The sequence below is a fragment of the Acomys minous genome (assembly GCF_964271855.1).
Source record: "Acomys minous genome assembly, chromosome: 1".
Taxonomy (NCBI): Eukaryota; Metazoa; Chordata; class Mammalia; order Rodentia; family Muridae; genus Acomys; species Acomys minous.
This window is the reverse complement of record NC_140483.1, coordinates 186,844,165-186,863,371: the sequence shown is the minus strand read 5'-3', so window position 1 is coordinate 186,863,371 and position 19,207 is coordinate 186,844,165. Positions and strand designations below refer to the sequence as shown.

The 19,207-nt window shown below is 45.9% G+C and overlaps 1 protein-coding gene across 3 annotated transcripts in view; it reads right to left on the bottom strand.

Annotated features, from left to right (window-relative positions):
• Positions 1–19,207, bottom strand: part of PATJ (PATJ crumbs cell polarity complex component) — a 324,218-nt gene that overhangs the window by 92,093 nt on the left and 212,918 nt on the right. For all 3 annotated transcript variants that reach the window (XM_084769227.1, XM_084769228.1, XM_084769229.1), the window contains one exon: positions 9,917–9,989. In XM_084769227.1, coding sequence (XP_084625353.1) covers positions 9,917–9,989 — 73 coding nt within the window. The remainder of the gene's footprint in view (positions 1–9,916; positions 9,990–19,207) is intronic.

The following is a 19,207-nucleotide window of genomic DNA, read 5'->3' as shown; positions in this document are numbered from 1 at the left end:
GACCCTCTAAGTTCAATGCGAGTTTCCTGCCTGAGCACAGGTGGAAGGTTATTTACGGGAGCAAGAGCAACAAGATGACAGCCCCTTTCCCAAAGACTGTTAACTGTTTAAAGCCCTCAGGGATGGGTAGGACTTAGGGACCCTCCCCCACCCCTAATCCATGAGGAGGTGTTGACTGGCCCAACCCTGTGCAGTACTGCAGGTGCAGCGAACAATTCTCTCAGTGGTGCTTTCCACAACTGCACAACACAAGTGTAGAAACACATCCAACAACCACCATAGGACCTGACAAAAAAATAAACAAGTGACCAAGCAATGATCAATAGTTAAGAAAACGTGATATATACTGGTGTGAACATGGATAATACAAACACAAAGTGAGGTCACAATCATAAGCCCCACAGCACTGGGGCCTAGAGTGTCCTCAGTCCCTGGCACTCTGCAACTACACACATACAAGCATGTGTTGGATAGTCTGCTGCGTTTCTTACGGATACAATGCAGATACAATCTTGGCATAAAAATGTATCTAAAGACATAATTCTGTGTTGGAAAGACACCCGGTACAAGTGGCACCCAGTACAAGTAACAGGCATGTCCTGAACCCTCAGCAGCAGCAATCGCTGGTTAAATTGTCCATATGTCGGGTGACGCTTAACTCTGAGAGGCTTCATTAGAGGTGTCCCCAGGCAACATGCTGTTAATACGCATGACAAATGAGGCTCCCTGTCCAGTTCTCCTTCCAAGGAACCAGCCTTGTGCAATGGCCGTACAGCAGAGTCTTACAGAGGCAGCTGCATTTAGGAGTCTCAATTACAAACCACAAGTGTTTGCCATTAGAAGCCCCACTGTGTGTTTGCCTTGTGAGCTGCAGTGCATTTTCCTAGTTCATTCTGCATTCACATGATGCTGGGACCAATGGGCAATGTTGTTCATGAAACCGTTTTCATGGCTTTACCTAGTCATAAACAATCTGGTTGGATGGAAGTATATCCTTTGAGTGTAATAGCCACGAAACAGCCAGTAGGACTTGGACCAGCACCAACAATCCTGGAAGGCCTTGATCTTAGCTGAGTGTGCTGAAGGTTCAGGCTCAATCAGAGCAGTTTCAAAAAGCTTGTGCCAGACTTTGGTTATCACAAGCCTTGGTGAACTGTAGATGAGTCTCTCTCCTCAGCAGCTTCTACCCAAGAGACAATGCTTTGCTTTGAAACAAACCCTAAACGATTTGACTGTGACATGTGCTGAGACTGGTGTAAACACTTTCCTCTGGCTAAGTAGGCAATTAGAGGCAATCACTGGAGAAGCCCAGCAAAGCACTTCCTCCTCTGTTATTTATTTGCATCTCTCTTGCATCCCAGTTATGCATGCAGGGAATCTTTCTGAAAGGTCTCCGGTGCCCACATCTGTGCGTCTTTCGTTCTCTTCGTTTGATGCAGGGATTCCGTGCTCCTGGGCCTGCCTCACTTCAAAGGCCATGCTCTCAGCTCTACTGTATTCACCTCTTAAACACTCTCTTCTGCGTTTAGCTGGACATGCCTCCGTTAAGGAGGATATGAAGTACAAATCCAGAGGGAGAGGAGACTCCAGTATAAATATAAATAAATAACAAATAGGGTGGGGCATTGAGGATTGTTGGAAACAAGGCATTTACTTCCTAAGCAAGCTAAGGTTTATATAAGAGTGTTTGTGCTTAATCAGTACAAGAACAAAATTTTAACTCCATTCTGAGAACAGAATGGCTCACATGACAAGGAGCTTTTACAACAACCCACTTGCCAAGAGCTTAAAACATGGCAAACGGTCAGGGACAGGAAGGGAAGGAGGTCAGCAGCATGACTCTGAGGAGCCAGGATCCCTGGTGGCTTGAGGACCATCTGGCTGAAGCAAGGCGGTCACTGACAAAATGAGTCAGCTAATCCAGGGGGCAGGTGTCCATTTCTCTCTTGGCGATCTTCAAACCACCTGTTCAGTATGGCTGGCTTGGCCAAGCTTGCTCACAGCAACTCCCCCAGGAAGAGCAAAGTCAGGAACTGAAGGCAGGACCACAGATGAGGAAATGGCAAAGGCATCAACACCATCACCCAGAGATGGTAGGGGTGTGTGTGTGTGTGCGCGCATCCCCCACTAAGGACAATTTTCCCACATCTTCTAAAGTTCCAAACTTCCCTTCCTTTGCCGGCCTCCCTGGGAATTTCCCAAATAAGGTAATGGTTGTTTTTTCACTTATTTTAATTAATGTTTTAATATTTTTTAATTAAAAAAAAAAGCGGGTGCACTGGGCTGGGACTCAGACCAGAGAGGCTTCCTCTTGCAGTAGATGAGAGCCAATACAGAGACCCAAAACTGGAGACAACACAGAGTGACAGACTTTGGAGCGCTTAGCCCTAAATGGAATGTCTTCAACAATCTCCTCCCACTCAGGGCTCAGGAATACGTGAAGAAAAGGAAGAAGAAAGGCTGTAAGAGCCAGAGGGGATGGGTGACACTGAGGAAACTGTTTTCCAGACACAGCAGTACTGACGCAAATATGAATTCACAGACTGTGGCAACACGCACAGGTCTGCACAGGTTCCAGCCAGATGGCCCCAGAGGCGATCTCCAAGTGACAAACACTTGCAAAGGAAAAAAGTTAGTTTTCTCCAATGAAGTCTAACTGGGGCATAAACCACACTTAAGGGCAGGTTCCAAGCCCAGCAGTAGTGGCCAACACAAAACGAACTCAGTAGTGATTTTGTAGGTTTTTTTTTTTTTTAATCTTACTGGTCTTTTGCTTTTAAATTATGGTTCCAGATTTTCTTTCTTTCTTTCTTTCTTTCTTTCTTTCTTTCTTTCTTTCTTTCTTTCTTTCTTTCAAGATTTATTTACTTATTTATACAGTATTCTTCCTAAATGTGTACCTACACACCAGACAGGGGCACTAGATCTCATGGTAGATGGTTGTGAGCCACCACGTGGTTGCCGGGAATTGAACTCAGGACCCTTGAAAGAACTGACAGTGCTCCTAACCTCTGAGCCATCTCTCCAGCCACCAGGTTCCTGATTTTCTGTTCTGATGATTTTGTTTGGTTTTGGTGTGTGTTTTGTGTGTGTGTGTGTGTGTGTGTGTGTTCTGCTGTCTTTGCTATTTATTTATTCATTTTTACTTATTTATATTCTGGCTGGTTCCTTTTTTATTATTTTAATGTGCCTGTTTGTTTTCTAAATAGAGAAAGAAGCACTGGCATTGACTGGGTGGGGAGGATGTGGGTGGAGATGGGGGAGGAGAAACTATAATCAGAATATAATGTATGAACTTTTAATTGCTAAAAGTAAATTATGCGAGCATGTGTGCACGAGCACGCACACTGTGAGAAAGCACTAAACCTGGAGCTCGGGGCTGGAGAGATGGCTCAGTGGTTAAGAGCCCTGCCTGCTCTTTCAAAGGTCCTGAGTTCAATTCCCAACTACTACAGGGTGGTAATGTGATCTGATGCCCTATCCTGGCCTACAGGTGTACGTGCAGGCAGAACACTGTATACACAATAATAAATAAATAAATTTGTTTTTTTAAAGTGTGAATGTATTAAAAAAAAAAAACCTGGAGCTCACCGACAGGTTAGACTGGCTGGCCAGCACTGGAGTGACAGACACACACTACCACTCAGGCCCTCAAGCTCGGACAGTAGGCACGCCACTGAGTTACTCCCTAGCCTCCTAACTTAATCATTTTCCAGCCAAAGTCTCACTATATAATGCAGGGTGTCCCTGGATTTACAATCCTCGTCTCCTTCTGAGTGCTGGGGCTGCAGGCACTGGACTGTCACACCTGCTATTTTGCTGTTTTGTTACTTTGTTTTCTCATTTACACAGTTCAGCCACGGTTTCTTATCAACTGGATGGAAAGAGCCTTGAGAGCAGGAATGGTGCTTTGTTTGGGAGCAGAGCACCAGTCCAGCTGAGGAGGCTCTGGTGCTTTAGAGGGACATTTCTGAGCCTTTGTAGTGTTGCTCCTCCCAGGTCCTCATCCCACATGATAAGGATGCATCAACAGAAACAACTGTTTTCCTCTGACCTGAGAAGTCACTAAGCAACATTATTTTAAAATGTAATAAACATGTCTCTTGGTATAAAGAAAGCTTGTCTGTTTTCTTTTCAAAATTTAAAGATAAGGTCTTATTATGTGTCACTGACTGGCCTGCTGGCGTCCTACTCACAGAAATCTCCCTGCCTCTGCCTCTTGGGTGCTGGGATTAAAGACATGTACCGTCACACCCAGTTTAGGTATCTTTATTTTAGAAATAAGATTCATGTTTATTGTTTTAGACTGTTTTATATCTGTGTTCCTAAATCCAATATATTTTTCAAAACACCATACAGGACTTTCAACTCTCATTGTAGAAGTAGTTCACAAATATTTCTTTTTTGAAAAAAAAAATCCAGCTGGACTCAGTGGCACATACCTGTAATCCCAGCACTTGGGGAGGTAGAGGCAGGCAGATCTCTGTGAGTTCGAGGCCAGCCTGGTCTACAAGGGTGAGTCCAGGACAACCAGGGCCACAAGGAGAAACTCTGTCTTGAAAAACATAACAAATGAACAAACAAACAAAAAGGAAGGAAGGAAGAAAGAAAAAATCCTGCTTACTAGAGATGACAAATTGAGTTTCTTTCTCCTAACTGCTATCAGGAACATCGTTATTAGATGAGTCAGAATTCCAGAAAGGCAGTGCACCATTAAAGGTAAAATGGAAATTACAATAATGACTGTCCCTCTGTAATCACCTCCTCAGCTCTCTGGATGCCACGCCCTCTCAAGTGCTATTCAGAAAGCACAGCCTGGAGCAAAAGGGAGCTAAAAGCTCCTGCAGTGGAGAGACAAGATGCTGGCCTTCGCATGGAGGGATGCTGGGAATAGCAAACATCCTTGTTCTACCTGAGCCCTGACTCAAGTGAGACCACTGCAGAGACTTTTTAAGTGGAATTCTCTCCTAAATTAAGACATCTTTCTTTAAGAAACACTTATTTATGTGTGTATGAGCATGTGCCAAAGAACAAATGTGGAGGTCAGGAAACATGAGAGAGAGGGCTGGCTCAGAGGGGGCTGGCTCAGAGGTTGAGAGCTCTGGCAGCTCTTCTAAAGGTCCTGAGTTCAATTCCCAGCAACCACATGGTGGCTCACAACCATCTATAATGAGATCTGGTGCCCTCTTCTGGCGTGCAGGTGTACATGCAGGCAGAGCTCTGTATACATAATAAAAATTTTTAAAAAATTATTTTCTTAAATACTTTTTTTAAGTTAAAAATGTTGGGCTGATTGGCCTAGCATAGTGGCACTTGCCTTTAATCCTTGCACAGAGGCACAACACTGTATATATAATAAATAAATAAATATAATAGGAAAGAAAGAAACCATGGGTGAATAGTTTGGGTTCCCATGTGGTTCCAGGGAGTGAACTCAGGTCTTAGTCTCTGCAGCAAGTGCCTTTGTCCCTGAGCCATCTCACGTCTTTGACACTGACACCGCTGACATTGCTACTCAGCTAACCCTGAATTGCAGCCCTGGCCAGATCATCTCGCCATCCATGACGCTTCTAGCAGCTCCGAGCGGCCACAGCAAGTCACTGAGACATTCTGGGGTTTAGAACTGGCCTCTCTCATGCAACCTCGGTCTACTTCCCAGTGCTTCTATCATTTCACTTTGTTTCCCATCCCTCTCTGGTCCCCCAGCCACTGCAGTGTCTTCTTCCACGTCGTGTTATTCCCTTGTCCTGCTAAACCATTTTAAACACATGGCGTAATCCAGATTGGCTGGGCTCACCCCTCTTGCCTTAGCCTCTAGTGCTGGGAGGCAAGTGCTGCCACACACGGCAGCGTAGCCCGTGTTTTAAGTCCAACAAAGAAATGAAATGCACATCGATGCTCATTGCCCCAATAGCCCTAGTGAGCAAGGAGCAGACCCACCGAAGCATTTGCTGACAGGAGGACACTGTGTAGATGTGACTGTAGTAATAACACGTTGTGACGGAATGGACAGACATGGGCACCCTGCCACAGCCAGGTCTTCAGCGTAAAATATCATGATTTCACTAAACTATGGATTCTAAAAAAAAAAAAATATCTTACAGAAGCGGAGAGTGGTGGGGTTGAGAGGACGTAGGCCAGTTAGACTGGGCAAATAAATACTAGACTAGAATGAAAAACAATGCCCGTAGTTTTGAAAATATTTAAGAGGTTTTGTTGTTGTTGTTGTTGTTGTTTATGTTTTTATGTTGAATATGGAGATTGCTATATAGCCCAGGTTAGCTTGGTGCTCTTACATAGCCCAGGCTAGCCTTAAACTCACTATTTTTGTTCTCAGCCTCAATGCAGGGATTATAGGCATGTAGCATTCTAAGAGATTTCAAATAATCTTAGCACATAGACATAAAACAACAAAAACTATATGAAGAATGCATACTATCTAGTTTGGGGTAGCCAAAGTATATATATTAAAAAAAAAATAATGTTGACTCTGATAACTACATATAGCTTTCATTTGTCAATTCAAAAATTAAATAATTTAATAAAGAAAGAAATCCTATTTTGTTCATAATCATTGACGATGGAAGATGCCAGAAGCTGGGATGTATGTGAGAGGCTGTGATAATATGAGCACAATCAAAACAAAGTCCCAGTGTGTGCCAGGGTCAGTCTAAGCACTTCACAGGCTTACATCTAGGCTGAAGACCAGAACGGAATGCCCGGCTTCTGAGTTTGTGCTTACGTGCTGTGCTACACAATGCTGTAACGGCCTCACTGTGGCCAAGCGCACTGACTAGAAATGCTACCAATGCTGTAGAAACCTGTGCAGTTGTGGACTCTTTTGACTTAGGACTTGATTCTCATTTCTCTCCTTTGATGTACTGAGAAGAGGCTTCACAGAGAAAGACAGACAGGCTCTGGGGGGTTAACTGCCTTTTCCAAGGTCACATGACCAACAAGCAACTGGTAGAAAGAAAGTCAAACAACTCAACATCAACCATCACACTCCTGGTTTAATATCTGGTAGTATATTTCCTTTGACTCTACCAGCACATAACTGCACTAAGTGATTTGGCTAGACATAAGAGCTTAATAAATATTTGTCAAATAAGGGAAGGAATGTGAGATGCCACTAGCATTCAATAAAAGTCAGGTTGAATTACTGTTGTCAGGTTCAGCTTAACAGTGGCGTGGCTGCACTTAACGTACAGGGTAGAGTTTAAACTGATTCTTTCTGCTATCCACCTTGTAAGTTATGCTTGAACACTCAAAGAAACACCTATGCACAAAGGCAGGGCGCCTGGCACGTAGGCAAACAAGGATGGAGTGGTGAAGACAGAGCTCACCACTGGAGGGCGCCTTTCCCTAGGACACAGTCACTAGAACCAGCATTGCAGAAAATGTAATTCAAATGGCAACACTGTAACAAAAACTGTGGCGCTGCATTCTTAAAAAAAAAAAAAAAAAAAAAGAGGGTGGGGGTGGGGGTGAATATACTATACTTATGTAAGCACCTGATTTGGCTTAATGCTCTTTCAAATGAAATGCTGACAATGGCAAACTGCAAATGACTCAGCTATTGTGATCTTGAAAATTACAAGTGGCATCATTTATACTTGATATATACTAGCAGCCTGCTTTATTTAATCCCAGAACCTGGGAGGCCGAGGCAGGCAGATCTCTATGAGTTTGAAAACCAGCCTCCAGCTAGTCTACATATGAATATAAGTTCCAAGCTAGCTAAGGCTACAAAGCGAGACTATGCCCCCCTCCCCATCACCCAAGGCAAAACAGTCTTCTAAATGTTCATAAGACAATAATACTCTTTTGAATGACACCACCGTACTTTTTCTGGCTAATTACTGATTCATCTGACTAAGATATAAGAAAAAAAACTTTTTGTTTTTTTGGTTCGTTTTTGTTTTTGTTTTTCAAAACAGAGTTTCTCTGTGTATATCCTTGGCTGTCCTGGATTCACTTTCTAGACAGAGCTGACCTCAAACTCACAGCAATCTACCTGCCTCTGCCTCCGGAGTGCTGGGTTTAAGGCATGAGCCACTATGCCTGGCAACTTAATTATTTTTTAATGGTGACTAACCATTTCTTTGATTAGCACAATTTTTTTTAAAAACAAATTTCAACAGCTTGTATTATATACTTTAAAGATTGAGTTAACATTTGAATAAATGACAATTCACCTGTGCTGAACACTTGCTCCGTGGCATGAGCTATAGTGCCGACTTCATATACACTGTTTCTTTCCAGTCTTGGCAAATGCACTGCCTTGGTGGTCACTGCTAGGTATGCACAGAGGCTGCTGCTGACTGGCATACCTGCACATGTGCTCATGGGTCCATGGTTCAGCTTTTGTGTCTCTCTCAAGGTTGAAAATAGCAATACTGCTTTGGTCTGGATACAGGAATCATGAAAGTAATACTGGAAGTACCTAGACAGGACCGGGCTTAGCTGGCAGCCCCCGCAGTCACCTGTCATGTGCAGCCCCCTCAGCAGGAAGCTGCAGACACCAGCTGGCCAGGGACACAGGAAAGAAGGCCCATGGTTGATATCCACAGCCATTCCCGACGGAAGAAAACAGGTGAAGGCTGCTATACAGCTTGGTTTGATTTGTGATCTCAGAATATACCTGTGCATATATTAGTTAATCTTAGCAATGAGGCAGAGACTACTGTCATTGTGCACAGAGTTAGAAGTGGGTCAAAGGGTGACTGCACCTGCAACTCTGCAAGGCTCCACCGCTCAAGGACAGTTGCAGGGTCAGAACTGGCAGTTGGCTGCGGGGCCTCGGCCAGCATGTCTTCTATCTGGTCCAAGTCTTTTCTCCCCATCCCCTGTACAGTCTCCTGGTGCGAGACACTGACCCCAGGGCCTGGTGCATGCCAGAGACTCAGAGACTCTACTGCTACATCTCCAGACCCTTTGAAGTCTTTAATGATGATGATGATAATAATAATAATAATAATTATTATTGCTGGGCAGTGGTGGTGCATGCCTTTAATCCCAGCACTCAGGAGGCAGAGGCAAGTGTATTAGCCTGGTCTTTAGAATGAGTCCCAAGACAGCCAGAGCTAGACAGAGAAACCCTGTCTTGAAAAAACGAAAAAGAAAAAACAAAACCAAACCCAAAACAATGTCGTGTCCTCCCCCATCCCTAACCCAAACCTTAGTAATGGCAACACTACTGAAATAATCTCTATGGAGACAATGCAACAAAGTTCTAATTTGTAGCTTATCTGACAATAACTGGTCAAAAAAAGATAAAAATTGCAGCTGGAAGAGCTTCTGATTTAGTGGTGACTGGTCTTGACTGGATTCAGAGATGGGGTGGTACTCTGAATCCAGAGGGGGTGGCGGATTCAGGGGGTGGGGGAAGTCAGCAGCACCACCTTGAGGCTGAGTGCGCAGTAGGAAAGGGGAGGTTGGAGACGCCAGCCCGCAGTGCAAGCGCCATCACTGCTGCAGCTTGCTGAGGACCTCAGAGTCCAGCTGCTTCTGTGGTTCAATGTAGACAGACTCACACCAACAATTCCCCAAGGCTTTGACCTTCAGCCATGGCCTGACACTGCACTGCAGCACCCGTGTTCTGAGGCTTCCAGCTTCGTGTACTGCTGCATGGTTCTCTGGACTTTGATATAGAAACTGCCATTGCTAGGTCACCCAATAGATCTGAGGAACTTTGTAACTCTGAAGAGGTAATATTAGTGAGTTGACTCTAGTACATGTATCTAGCACTGTTTCATACTGCATAATCATACTGCAAATGCTTTCTGTCTTAGGCAGGAACACTTGCTAGTTAACAGATTATTACGTGACTAAAAATAAAATCACAAAGGAAGGTTTTGTGGAAATGGTGAACAATTCATTGAGTGCACTGAGAACGCCTTCTGAGCAACCTTACCTCCACAGGTGATGGGGAGTTGGATGGCACTGGGAAGGGAGCGACGGCCATCTGGTTGACTGCGTCTTCATTTCTGCGGAATGGCCAAATAGGAAGAATCAGCACTTAAGTTAAGGTCCTGGATCCAATTACAAGTGCTTCCTTAGTTCTCAGTTCATAACAAGCACACAACCCCAGAGGAGTAACCGTGTGCACGGAGCGCTCGGGCACACGAAGCTAATACACAAAGGTGGGAGTGTATTAAGAGAGACAATTACTAGTGACACAGAGTGATGATGCTCAGAGTTAGGGAATCCAGCTGAGAATGTCTGAAGCCATCAAAGATAATTTTGGAAAGGCATCAACTTTTTTGGCAATGTAGAACATCAATTTTTCAAATGGCTGTTCAAACACGTAGATCCCACTTGTATCTGCAGTGTTGTGCTCTGGAAATGTTTCCAGCCTTCTCAAACTGTGCTCTGCCAATGAAAGACGCCAGGATAGCTATCACAGGCCCTGCATGGTGGGCTGTGAGGAGGAGGAGGGACGGAGGGGGAGAGCAGAGCTCCGGGAAGACCGTGCTGTCTGCCGCCTTACCTGAGCAGAGTAGGGAGGAGCTGGACTCTAACCAGCGGGGGAAAGGTGCACAACCACCCCTAAAACACCTGACCATCTGCCTCATTTCCACCACGTTACCAGCAGATAGCAGGCAGCGCCTTGCAGGACATCATGACTGTCCTACAGCGTCCACTCATCATGCAGGACCAATATAACCATGGTAAGATTTATTTATGTGAAGTCTTGTCTTTCACAAATAAAAGCACGAAAACTCAGGAAGATGCTTTCTGCTTAACACACGAAAGTTCATGATGAATTCAATGTGAGAACATTCACTGACCATGCATGAGGCCCCAAGTTCAACCCTAGAACTAAGAGGGGGAAAAAAAATAAACGTAAGACCTCATATATCTTTGCACACAAAAAGGTGATTTACCTAAGTTGGCACCTGGGTAACAAGTCCATTGGTCCATATCATTCCTGTTCTAACCCGAGCCATGTCCCTACTTCCCCAAAAGGCCTGTCTTCGTTCATTCATGAGCACCTATCTCTAATTCGCCCGTATGCTCTAATCACCTCAGTGAGATGATTGGCTCCTCTAATGAGGGCCACACTTACTCTTCCCCACTCACATATCCAGCCTGGGATTTCTCCAGGGCCCCCATCTGCCTCTTAGACTCCCTACTTCAAGGTTCTCTGCTGCATGTCTGACAAGCATCTTGAGAAAAACGGAACTCAGTCTGTATTCCACTCAGTCTCCAGATTGTTCTACAGTCGATCCTCCTCGCTGGAGTGCTCACGAAAGGTTTGTATTTATTTCCTGTTTTATGTTTCTCAGCATCTTCACTGCAGCGCATTCTTCACGTAGCAGAGTAATAGTGGCCTTAATAGATAAATCTGACTCTATTCATAAGCACACTGCCTCCTCTTTGTCATCACCCTCTTCTGTTTGAGACTGAGTTTCATGTAGCCCGGGCTGCCTGCAGACTTCCTAGGTAGACGGTGATGACCATGACCTTTTGACTTCCCTGCCTAATAATGTGATTAGATTTCTATCCTGGCTTTAATCATCCTACTGCTTTTTAGGACAGCGAGGAGGGATGGGAGGAGCCCATCTCTAGCTGTGTGGCTTTGGGTAAATCACGTCTCATAGTTTTTGTTTCTAGACTGTTAGTAGAAGTAGTGACTCAACTATCAGAATGCGAGATGGTGACTATTCTGTGGGAAGTGAAGTAGAGTATAAGGAAGGGAAGGGCTGGGAAGATGACTAAGTTGGTGAAGTGCCTGCTACACACACAGGAGGACCTGAGTTCGGATCCCCAGTGCCCAAGTAAAACCTCAGCACAAAGCCCCTTGCATTGAAAACATGGCTGCACACACATTTTGAGGTCATGATGAGTTGTCGCAGGGTATCCACTTAAAATGTAGCAGCTTTCCACAAATTAGTGTGACTCCAGTGCCACTTAAAGTCCACTAATTTTTTTAAAGCTCACATAGTAGAAAAACCCATAATTACTTCTAATGGAGAGAAGAAAGCTTCTATAAGAAGTCACAGTTTATAGTCTTTTATAATGCACTTAGTATCGATTGTTCACAAAGCCGAGTCAAGCTGTGGAGGGCAGCATCAAAGTGATTTCAAAGAAGAAAGACATAGGAGATGGAAAACAGAAGAAAAGGATTGACACTGAGGACAAGCAGCGGGCCAGGTGACTTCTGGGGAGTCTCCCTGCCCCCAGCAGTCTTAGGTTCTCCTAAAGACTCAAATCTGTTTGCTTTACAGGCGGCACAACAGTGAGCGTTTCCTAGGCACCACATGAGATACAACTTAGAGCTGCTGGTGACTGTGTTTTTATAGTTATCTTACGCACTGAGAGAGACAGTGAAGCCCCCACCAGAAGCGGAGCGAGAACGACTATTCCAGCGTCCATGTCCCTGCGGACTGCAGTGCCCCATCCTAGGCGCTATGGTCGAAGATCCCCAGTGGATGCCTGACACCAAAGTAATGGACCTTCCCTCTACTCAACGCTTCCTTTCTGTTGCTGTGATAGAAAACCCTCTGCCAAAAGGAAACTTAGGGGAAGAAGGGGCTTATTTGGCTTACACTTCCAGAGCACAGCGTATCCCCGAGGGAGCCAGGGCAGGACCTCAACTAGGAACTTGAAGCAGAAACCATACAGACAATGCTGTTTGCTCGCTCATGCTTAGCTGGTTTTCTTACAAAGATCAGATTGTGCTGCCCACGGTGGTCTAGGCCTTCTTATGCCAATTAACAAGTTAAACACCACCACCACCACCACCCCACCCCCCACCCTGCCCCCTGGCAGGCCGCTGTGATCTTGGAAACAGCTCAATTGAAAAATCCCTTCTCAGATGACTCCATGCTGTGTCGATCTGGGACATGTGGATATCTAGGAATGGTCTACCTGTCAGACACAGTGAGGAGTTAACATAGAAACACAAGACACTGAGAAGGCTATGTGACTAGGCTCTCATCTGACAGCGCAGGGCCGACGCTGGTGAACAGCTGGGTAAGCGAGACCATGGCTTAGGGGTGGGAGAGGTCTCAACCTGCTTCCCTGAGTTAACAACAGTGTTCTGCCTGTGGCCAGCCAGTAACACATTTACACTAGGTAATACAAACAACCTGCCTCCATATGAGTGGATGGAACATACGGGTACCTTAGTTTGGGGCAACCAAGTTCTCCATCCAAGAGACTCAAAATTTAGAGCAGACACACAGAGCTCAGTAGTGTGTCATCAAGACACTACCAAAGGAAATCCTCCAGTTAATAAGGGCTCATGAACTCCCCTGTGCTGACAGCTCTAGAGATACCTTGATGTCTTCTCCTCAGAAGTCTTAGCAATTCCTTTTGACAATTAACCAGACCTCATAACAGTGTCTCCCTATTTTGTTCAAGGCAGAGTCTTCACGGATCCCCAGGCTGGCCTTGACTCACCAGCTGAGAATGACCCTGGATGTCAGATGCTCCCGCAGCCTCCCACCTCCTGTGGACCGCAGTCCTCCACCACAACCACTCATGTATGTAGCACTGGACTAGAGCCAGGGCTTGTGCTTGATAGGCAAGCACTTACCAACGGAGCTACACCCCAGCCCTGCCTCCCGTTTAATTCAAGCTGGCTAGGGTTTAATTGGTTGAAGCTCAATGATATCGCTCATTTTATTTTGAATATGTACATCTATTTGACACATGTTTATAATATGAATATAAAAATGAATAAAACATGATTCCCACCTTAACAATATTAGCAATTAGTGAGGAACAGAGCAAACAAACAAAATTACCGCTGTAGAATTACTATCCTGGGGCTCTCTGGTCTGGTTTTTCTCAATAGGATATTAAGGACACTACCAATTTAGTCTCTTATTTGTAGAATATATTTATAGCAAATTATATTTTGAATCCTGATTTAAATTCCTCTTTGTTAAAAAATACACTCGTGGGGCTGTGAAGACAAGCCAGTGGGTAAGAGTATTTGCCTACTCTGTAAGCATTAGAAGCTGAATTCAAATCCCTGGCACCCTTACAAAAAGTTGGGTGTGGCCACGCATGCCTGTGACCCTAACACTGAGGGGTGCAGAGTCCCAAGAGCTTACTGGCTGGGCAGCCTAGCTCAGATGGTGAGCTTCTGGTTCACTGAAAGACCTGTCTTAAGGCAAAAGGGAGAGAACATTACTCTGTGTTGGTCAGTGGGGCAGCCGCAGGTGGTGCATTTATGTGTACCTGTGTACATAAATGCAAAGGCCAGAGCAGCACACAAACATTTACATGTGACACACACCCAGCACACCCACTGAGATACACTGGCACTGGTAACAGCCAAGCATCACGTATCAGGAAGATGCTTAGAAGGCTGTACAATTGTACACACAACCCACAGTGAGAATGGGCCAGTGACGGACTCACGCAATCAGCTTATGCTGCTACGTGACACAGATGACGTCAGGATGAGGGGAGATTACCTGATTGTCCCTGAACTAGTCTTAAGAAACCCTTTAGCAGAGAAAAAGTCACGTCTCAGAAATGCAGTACCCCGACCTCCGAATCAGATCGATTTCCTTGAATTCTGAGCTAGCAGGAATTCTTCCTGGACACCTTGAGCTCAGAGTTGAGGATGGAGGGGGCTGCTGGAGGAGGGGGAGGGGGAGGGGATGAGTTGGGGTGGGGTAGGGCAACTGGCTGCACCCCAACCTGAGCCAGCAAGGAAACAAGGTTTAGTAGGAAGGAGGTCACAAGAGAATTTCCCCCACAGCCACACACTCAAGCCTCACTGACCCCCTTGTCCCCTCAATTTCCACCCGGTGAGACTCAGAGTAGAAAACCTAGCTATGATACCAGACCCACAGAACCATAAGCCAACAAGCAGAGGTGTTGTATATTTATAAGAGCTCAGGTTCACTATGTGGCCAGGCTGGCCTTGAACTCTAAATTTTCCTGCCTCAGCCTCCTGAGTGTTGGGGTGACGGGCATTTGTCATCAACTGAACAAACATGGTGAGCAGAAACAGCATTTGAGTGCTTGCTGTATACCATTTAAACTAGAGTGCCTCCATGTGCTAGGTTCCATTTTCTTCATCTCTTTATTTTACATGAAGGTAAAGCAACCCACCTAGCTTACTAAATCACAAGAGCTATAATTGAAAACCATGGTCTGGCTTCAGAACTCCCTCTCGTAACCTTTGCACTAAGTGTTCCCTCCTGCCCCAGAGCCATAGATGTCAGCTTCTCTCCTATGCTCTCTTAAATCCACTTCATAAACTCCCTAAAGGGAGAGACACACATGGTTCCAAGCTTGCTCAATCTACCGACTGCAGTCTCCCTGAGCACCATTTTCATATTGTTCACCCCTTAAATGGATATAATGGTGAAAACATGCTTTAAAACATCATTATTGTAAGCAGCACGTGGCAGGGCAAGCAGTAAGCCACACAGCAGCAGAGCACACTCCCCCCGTGGCTGCAATCGTAGTGACACGGCTTCTTCCTCTTGTAAGCCAGGCCAGTACTTAACTAACAGTCTTTTTCTGCTAAGGCGATCATGGGAAGACGTGCTGGCATAGAACGTCTGCAGCATGGATGCCTAAATGCTCGGCCAATGGAGAGGCATGAAATTTTGCTGAATTTTGATGGGATATAACATGAAAAAGAAATAAACCCTTGCCATTACAAATTATTAAAGGGCTGGAGAGATTCCTCAGCAGTTAAGAGCACTGCTTTTCCACAGGACCCAGGTGGGATTCTCAGCACCCACCTGGAGGCTTACCACTGTCTGGAACTCTAGTGTTTGGGAGACTGACCCCCTCCTCTGGCTTCTGCAGCCTCTAGGCATGCGTGTGGGTGCACAGACATACATGCAGGCAAAATACCCATATACATTAGATAAAGTAATTAAAAATAAATTAAAATTACCTTTTATTAATGTTATTAGCATGTATGTATGACTAATGTGTATGTGTGCACGTTGGGGGTGAGAGGGCAACTGAGGAGCTGGGCTATCTTCGCCTTTATGTGAGTTCTAGAGATTGAACTCAGGTTCTCAGACTTGTGTTGTAAGCATTTTTTTGGGGGGGGTCACCTTGGGGCACTGTTTATTACAGAAGCATAGCTGAGTCTATCCTGAGACAAACATGCTATATGTAATTTTGTACAAGAATATTTTTAAATTCATGCTTCTAAGCTTATTTATAATACTTCAAAATTGCAAATGCTCACCTAAAGGAAGATGGATTAATAAACTTTTCTACATCCATAGAATGGAATATTACTCAGCAACATAGGAACAAATTGTGATGACTTCAGCTGACCCTGACTAGCAGGTCATTCTTTAGTGACAGGGTCGTAAGTGAGAGGAGAACATAGAGAAGACAGGAAAGCTGGGGCAGGAGGCCGTGCATGAGCCGACGGCTCATACAAGCAAGCATATTAAGAAGTACAACATTTTGTTTATGCTTTTAAATTTTTATTTATTTTTATTGTATGTACATTGGTGTATTGCCTGCATGTATGAGGGAGTTGGATCCTCCAGAACAGGAAGTACAGACAGTTGTGAGCTGACGCGTGAGGGCAGGGAATTGAACCCAGGTCCTCCGGAGGAGCAGCCAGTGCTTTTTTTTTCCCTTAATTTTTATTTTTTTCAGTTAATCTTTTTATTTTTATTTTTTTAAATTTTATTAATTTATTCTTATTACATCTCAATGGTTATCCCATCCCTTGTATCCTCCCCTTCCTCCCTCCCATTTTCCCCTTACTCCCCTCCCCCATGACTGTGACTAAGGCGGACTTCCTCCCTCTGTATATGCTCATAGGATATCAAGTCTCTTCTTGGCAGCTTGCTATCCTTCCTCTGGGTGCCACCAGGTCTCCCCATTCAGGGGACGTGGTCAAATATGGAGCACCAGAGTTCGTGTGAAAGTCAGACCCCACTCTCCACTCAACTGTGGAGAATGTCCTGTCCATTGGCTAGATCTGGATAGGGGTTTGAATTTTACTGCATGTATTGTCCTTGGCTGGTGCCATAGTTTGAGCGGGACCCCTGGGCCCAAATCTGCCTATCATAATGTTTTTCTTGTAGGTTTCTAGGACCCTCTGGATCCTTCTACTTTGCTATTCTCCCATGCTTCTCTCATCCAGAGTCTCAATGGGATGTCTTCCCCTCTGTCCCAGTTTCCTGGTAAGTGAAGACTTTTATGGGACATGCCCCTTAGGCTAGTGTGCAGATATAAGTGAGTACATACCAGTTAACTCTTTCTGCTTCTGGGTTAACTCACTCATTATGATTATTTCTAGTTCAATCCATTTGTCCACAAATTTTGGGAATTCCTTGGTTTTAATAGCTGAGTAGTATTGCATAGTGTAAATGTATCACAGTTTCTTTATCCATTCTTCTGCTGAGGGACACTTAGGCTGTTTCCATGATCTGGCTATTATGAATAAGGCTGCTATGAACATGGTTGAACATATGTCCTTGTTGTATGCTAGAGCATCTTCTGGGTATATTCCAAGGAGTGGAATAGCTGGGTCTTACGGAAGCCCTATTCCCAGTTTTCTGAGATAGCACCAGATAGGTTTCCAAAGTGGCTGTACTGGTTTGTATTCCCACCAGCAATGAAGGAGTGTTCCTCTCTCTCCACATCCTCGCCAGCATATGGTGTTGCTTGAATTTTTGGTCTTAGCCATTCTGATGGGTGTAAGATGGAATCTCAGAGTTGTTTTGATTTGCATTTCCCTGATGATTAGGGAGGTTGAGCATTTCTTTAAGTGTTTCTCAGCCCTTTGATATTCCTCTGTTGAGAATTCTCTGTTTAGTTCTTTTTTTTGGATGACAAAAATGGGGGTGTTCCAGGGGGAAGTAGAGGGCTCAACATGGCCTGCATCAAGTTGCTCCTGCACCAGCCTTGAGGCTGCGGCCAGTTTACGGGAAGGAAGGGGCCACTGATCGATCCAGACAGGAGAATCAGTTCTCCAAGTAATTTTATCGGCCTGGAGTGCAGGGGGAGAAGTGGCCCTTATAAAAAATTTTGTTCATATCCCAGCCCTTGGCGACTAATCCTAGGCATAGGGACAATGGGCTCGAGACGCCCCTGTCCCAGCTTGCCGAGGCCCTGGCCTGGCAAATAGCCTTGATCCAAAAGCTGATGCGTGACAGGAGAGGAGGGGCTATAGATAAAGACCCCCATCTGAGAGAGTATGTCCCGGCCCCACAGATTAACGGGTAACCCTGGGACAATGAACGGTTGCACCGTCCCTGTCTGGCCATCAGGGTCAGTCCAGCGAAGGACCTTAGAACTTTGAAGGGTATTGGTAGATATTCCGATGCCCTGAAGGTGAGTAAGGGAGGGCTGACAGGGCCAAGACGAGGGCCAAGAAGATTGGGACAGGACCGTCGAATCTGCCCCGGAATCAATGATGCCTTCAAAGGGGCGGCCATCAAGCCTTAGTGTAAGATGGGGTCTATCAGAAGTTAAGCGTTGGACCCAAAAAGCGGAGGGGGGCAGGGAGGGAGTCGGGGTGGCGGGAGGAGAGACAACAGAGTCAGCCAGGGTTAACGGAAGGGCCCAGGCCAGAATCTGACCAGGAGAGATGGAGAGAGGGCCCTGGGTAGCGGCGGCAAGGAGGAGCGTAGGAGAAGGGAGCGGGTGTTTTAAAACGAGGGGATAGATGAGTAGCCCGATAAGGGCAGAAGAGGCACGGCCGAGGACCAGGAGGGGAAGAGGGGGAGGGTTTCCAAAGAGGGCGACAGGCAAGGACAAGGTTCCATCCTCGGGCGTCAGTATTGTAGAGGTGGTGGCACGGAAGTCCAATCCTGTGGGGGAGGGCAAGGGGCCACCGCTGGAATGGGAGGAGGTTGGGTTTGGGAGGTGGGGTAGGAGGTCTGTGGATGGAAGCGGGTCTGTAAATTGGGGGGAGCCTGTGACACCGGTCCCGACGCAGGCTGGAATTGGATAGGGTGAGGGGCCCGGGACTGGCCCCCAGAGGAGTTTCCCGAACGCGGGGGGAGAGGGTTACCCATGGCATCAACAGTGGAACGGCAGGTGTTCGCCCAATGACGACCTCTACGGCAACGAGGGCAGAGCGTAGTAGGGGGGGCCGGGCCACAGGTCCCCGGGATCCAGTGGGTGGCGGAACGACCGGCGGCTGTCCAGCCTGTGAGGGTGGGCGGTTACGCTCATTTGGGCAGGCGCGGGCAAAATGTCCCGGTTGGCCGCACCGGTAACAGGAGGCCCCGCTAGGGAGGGC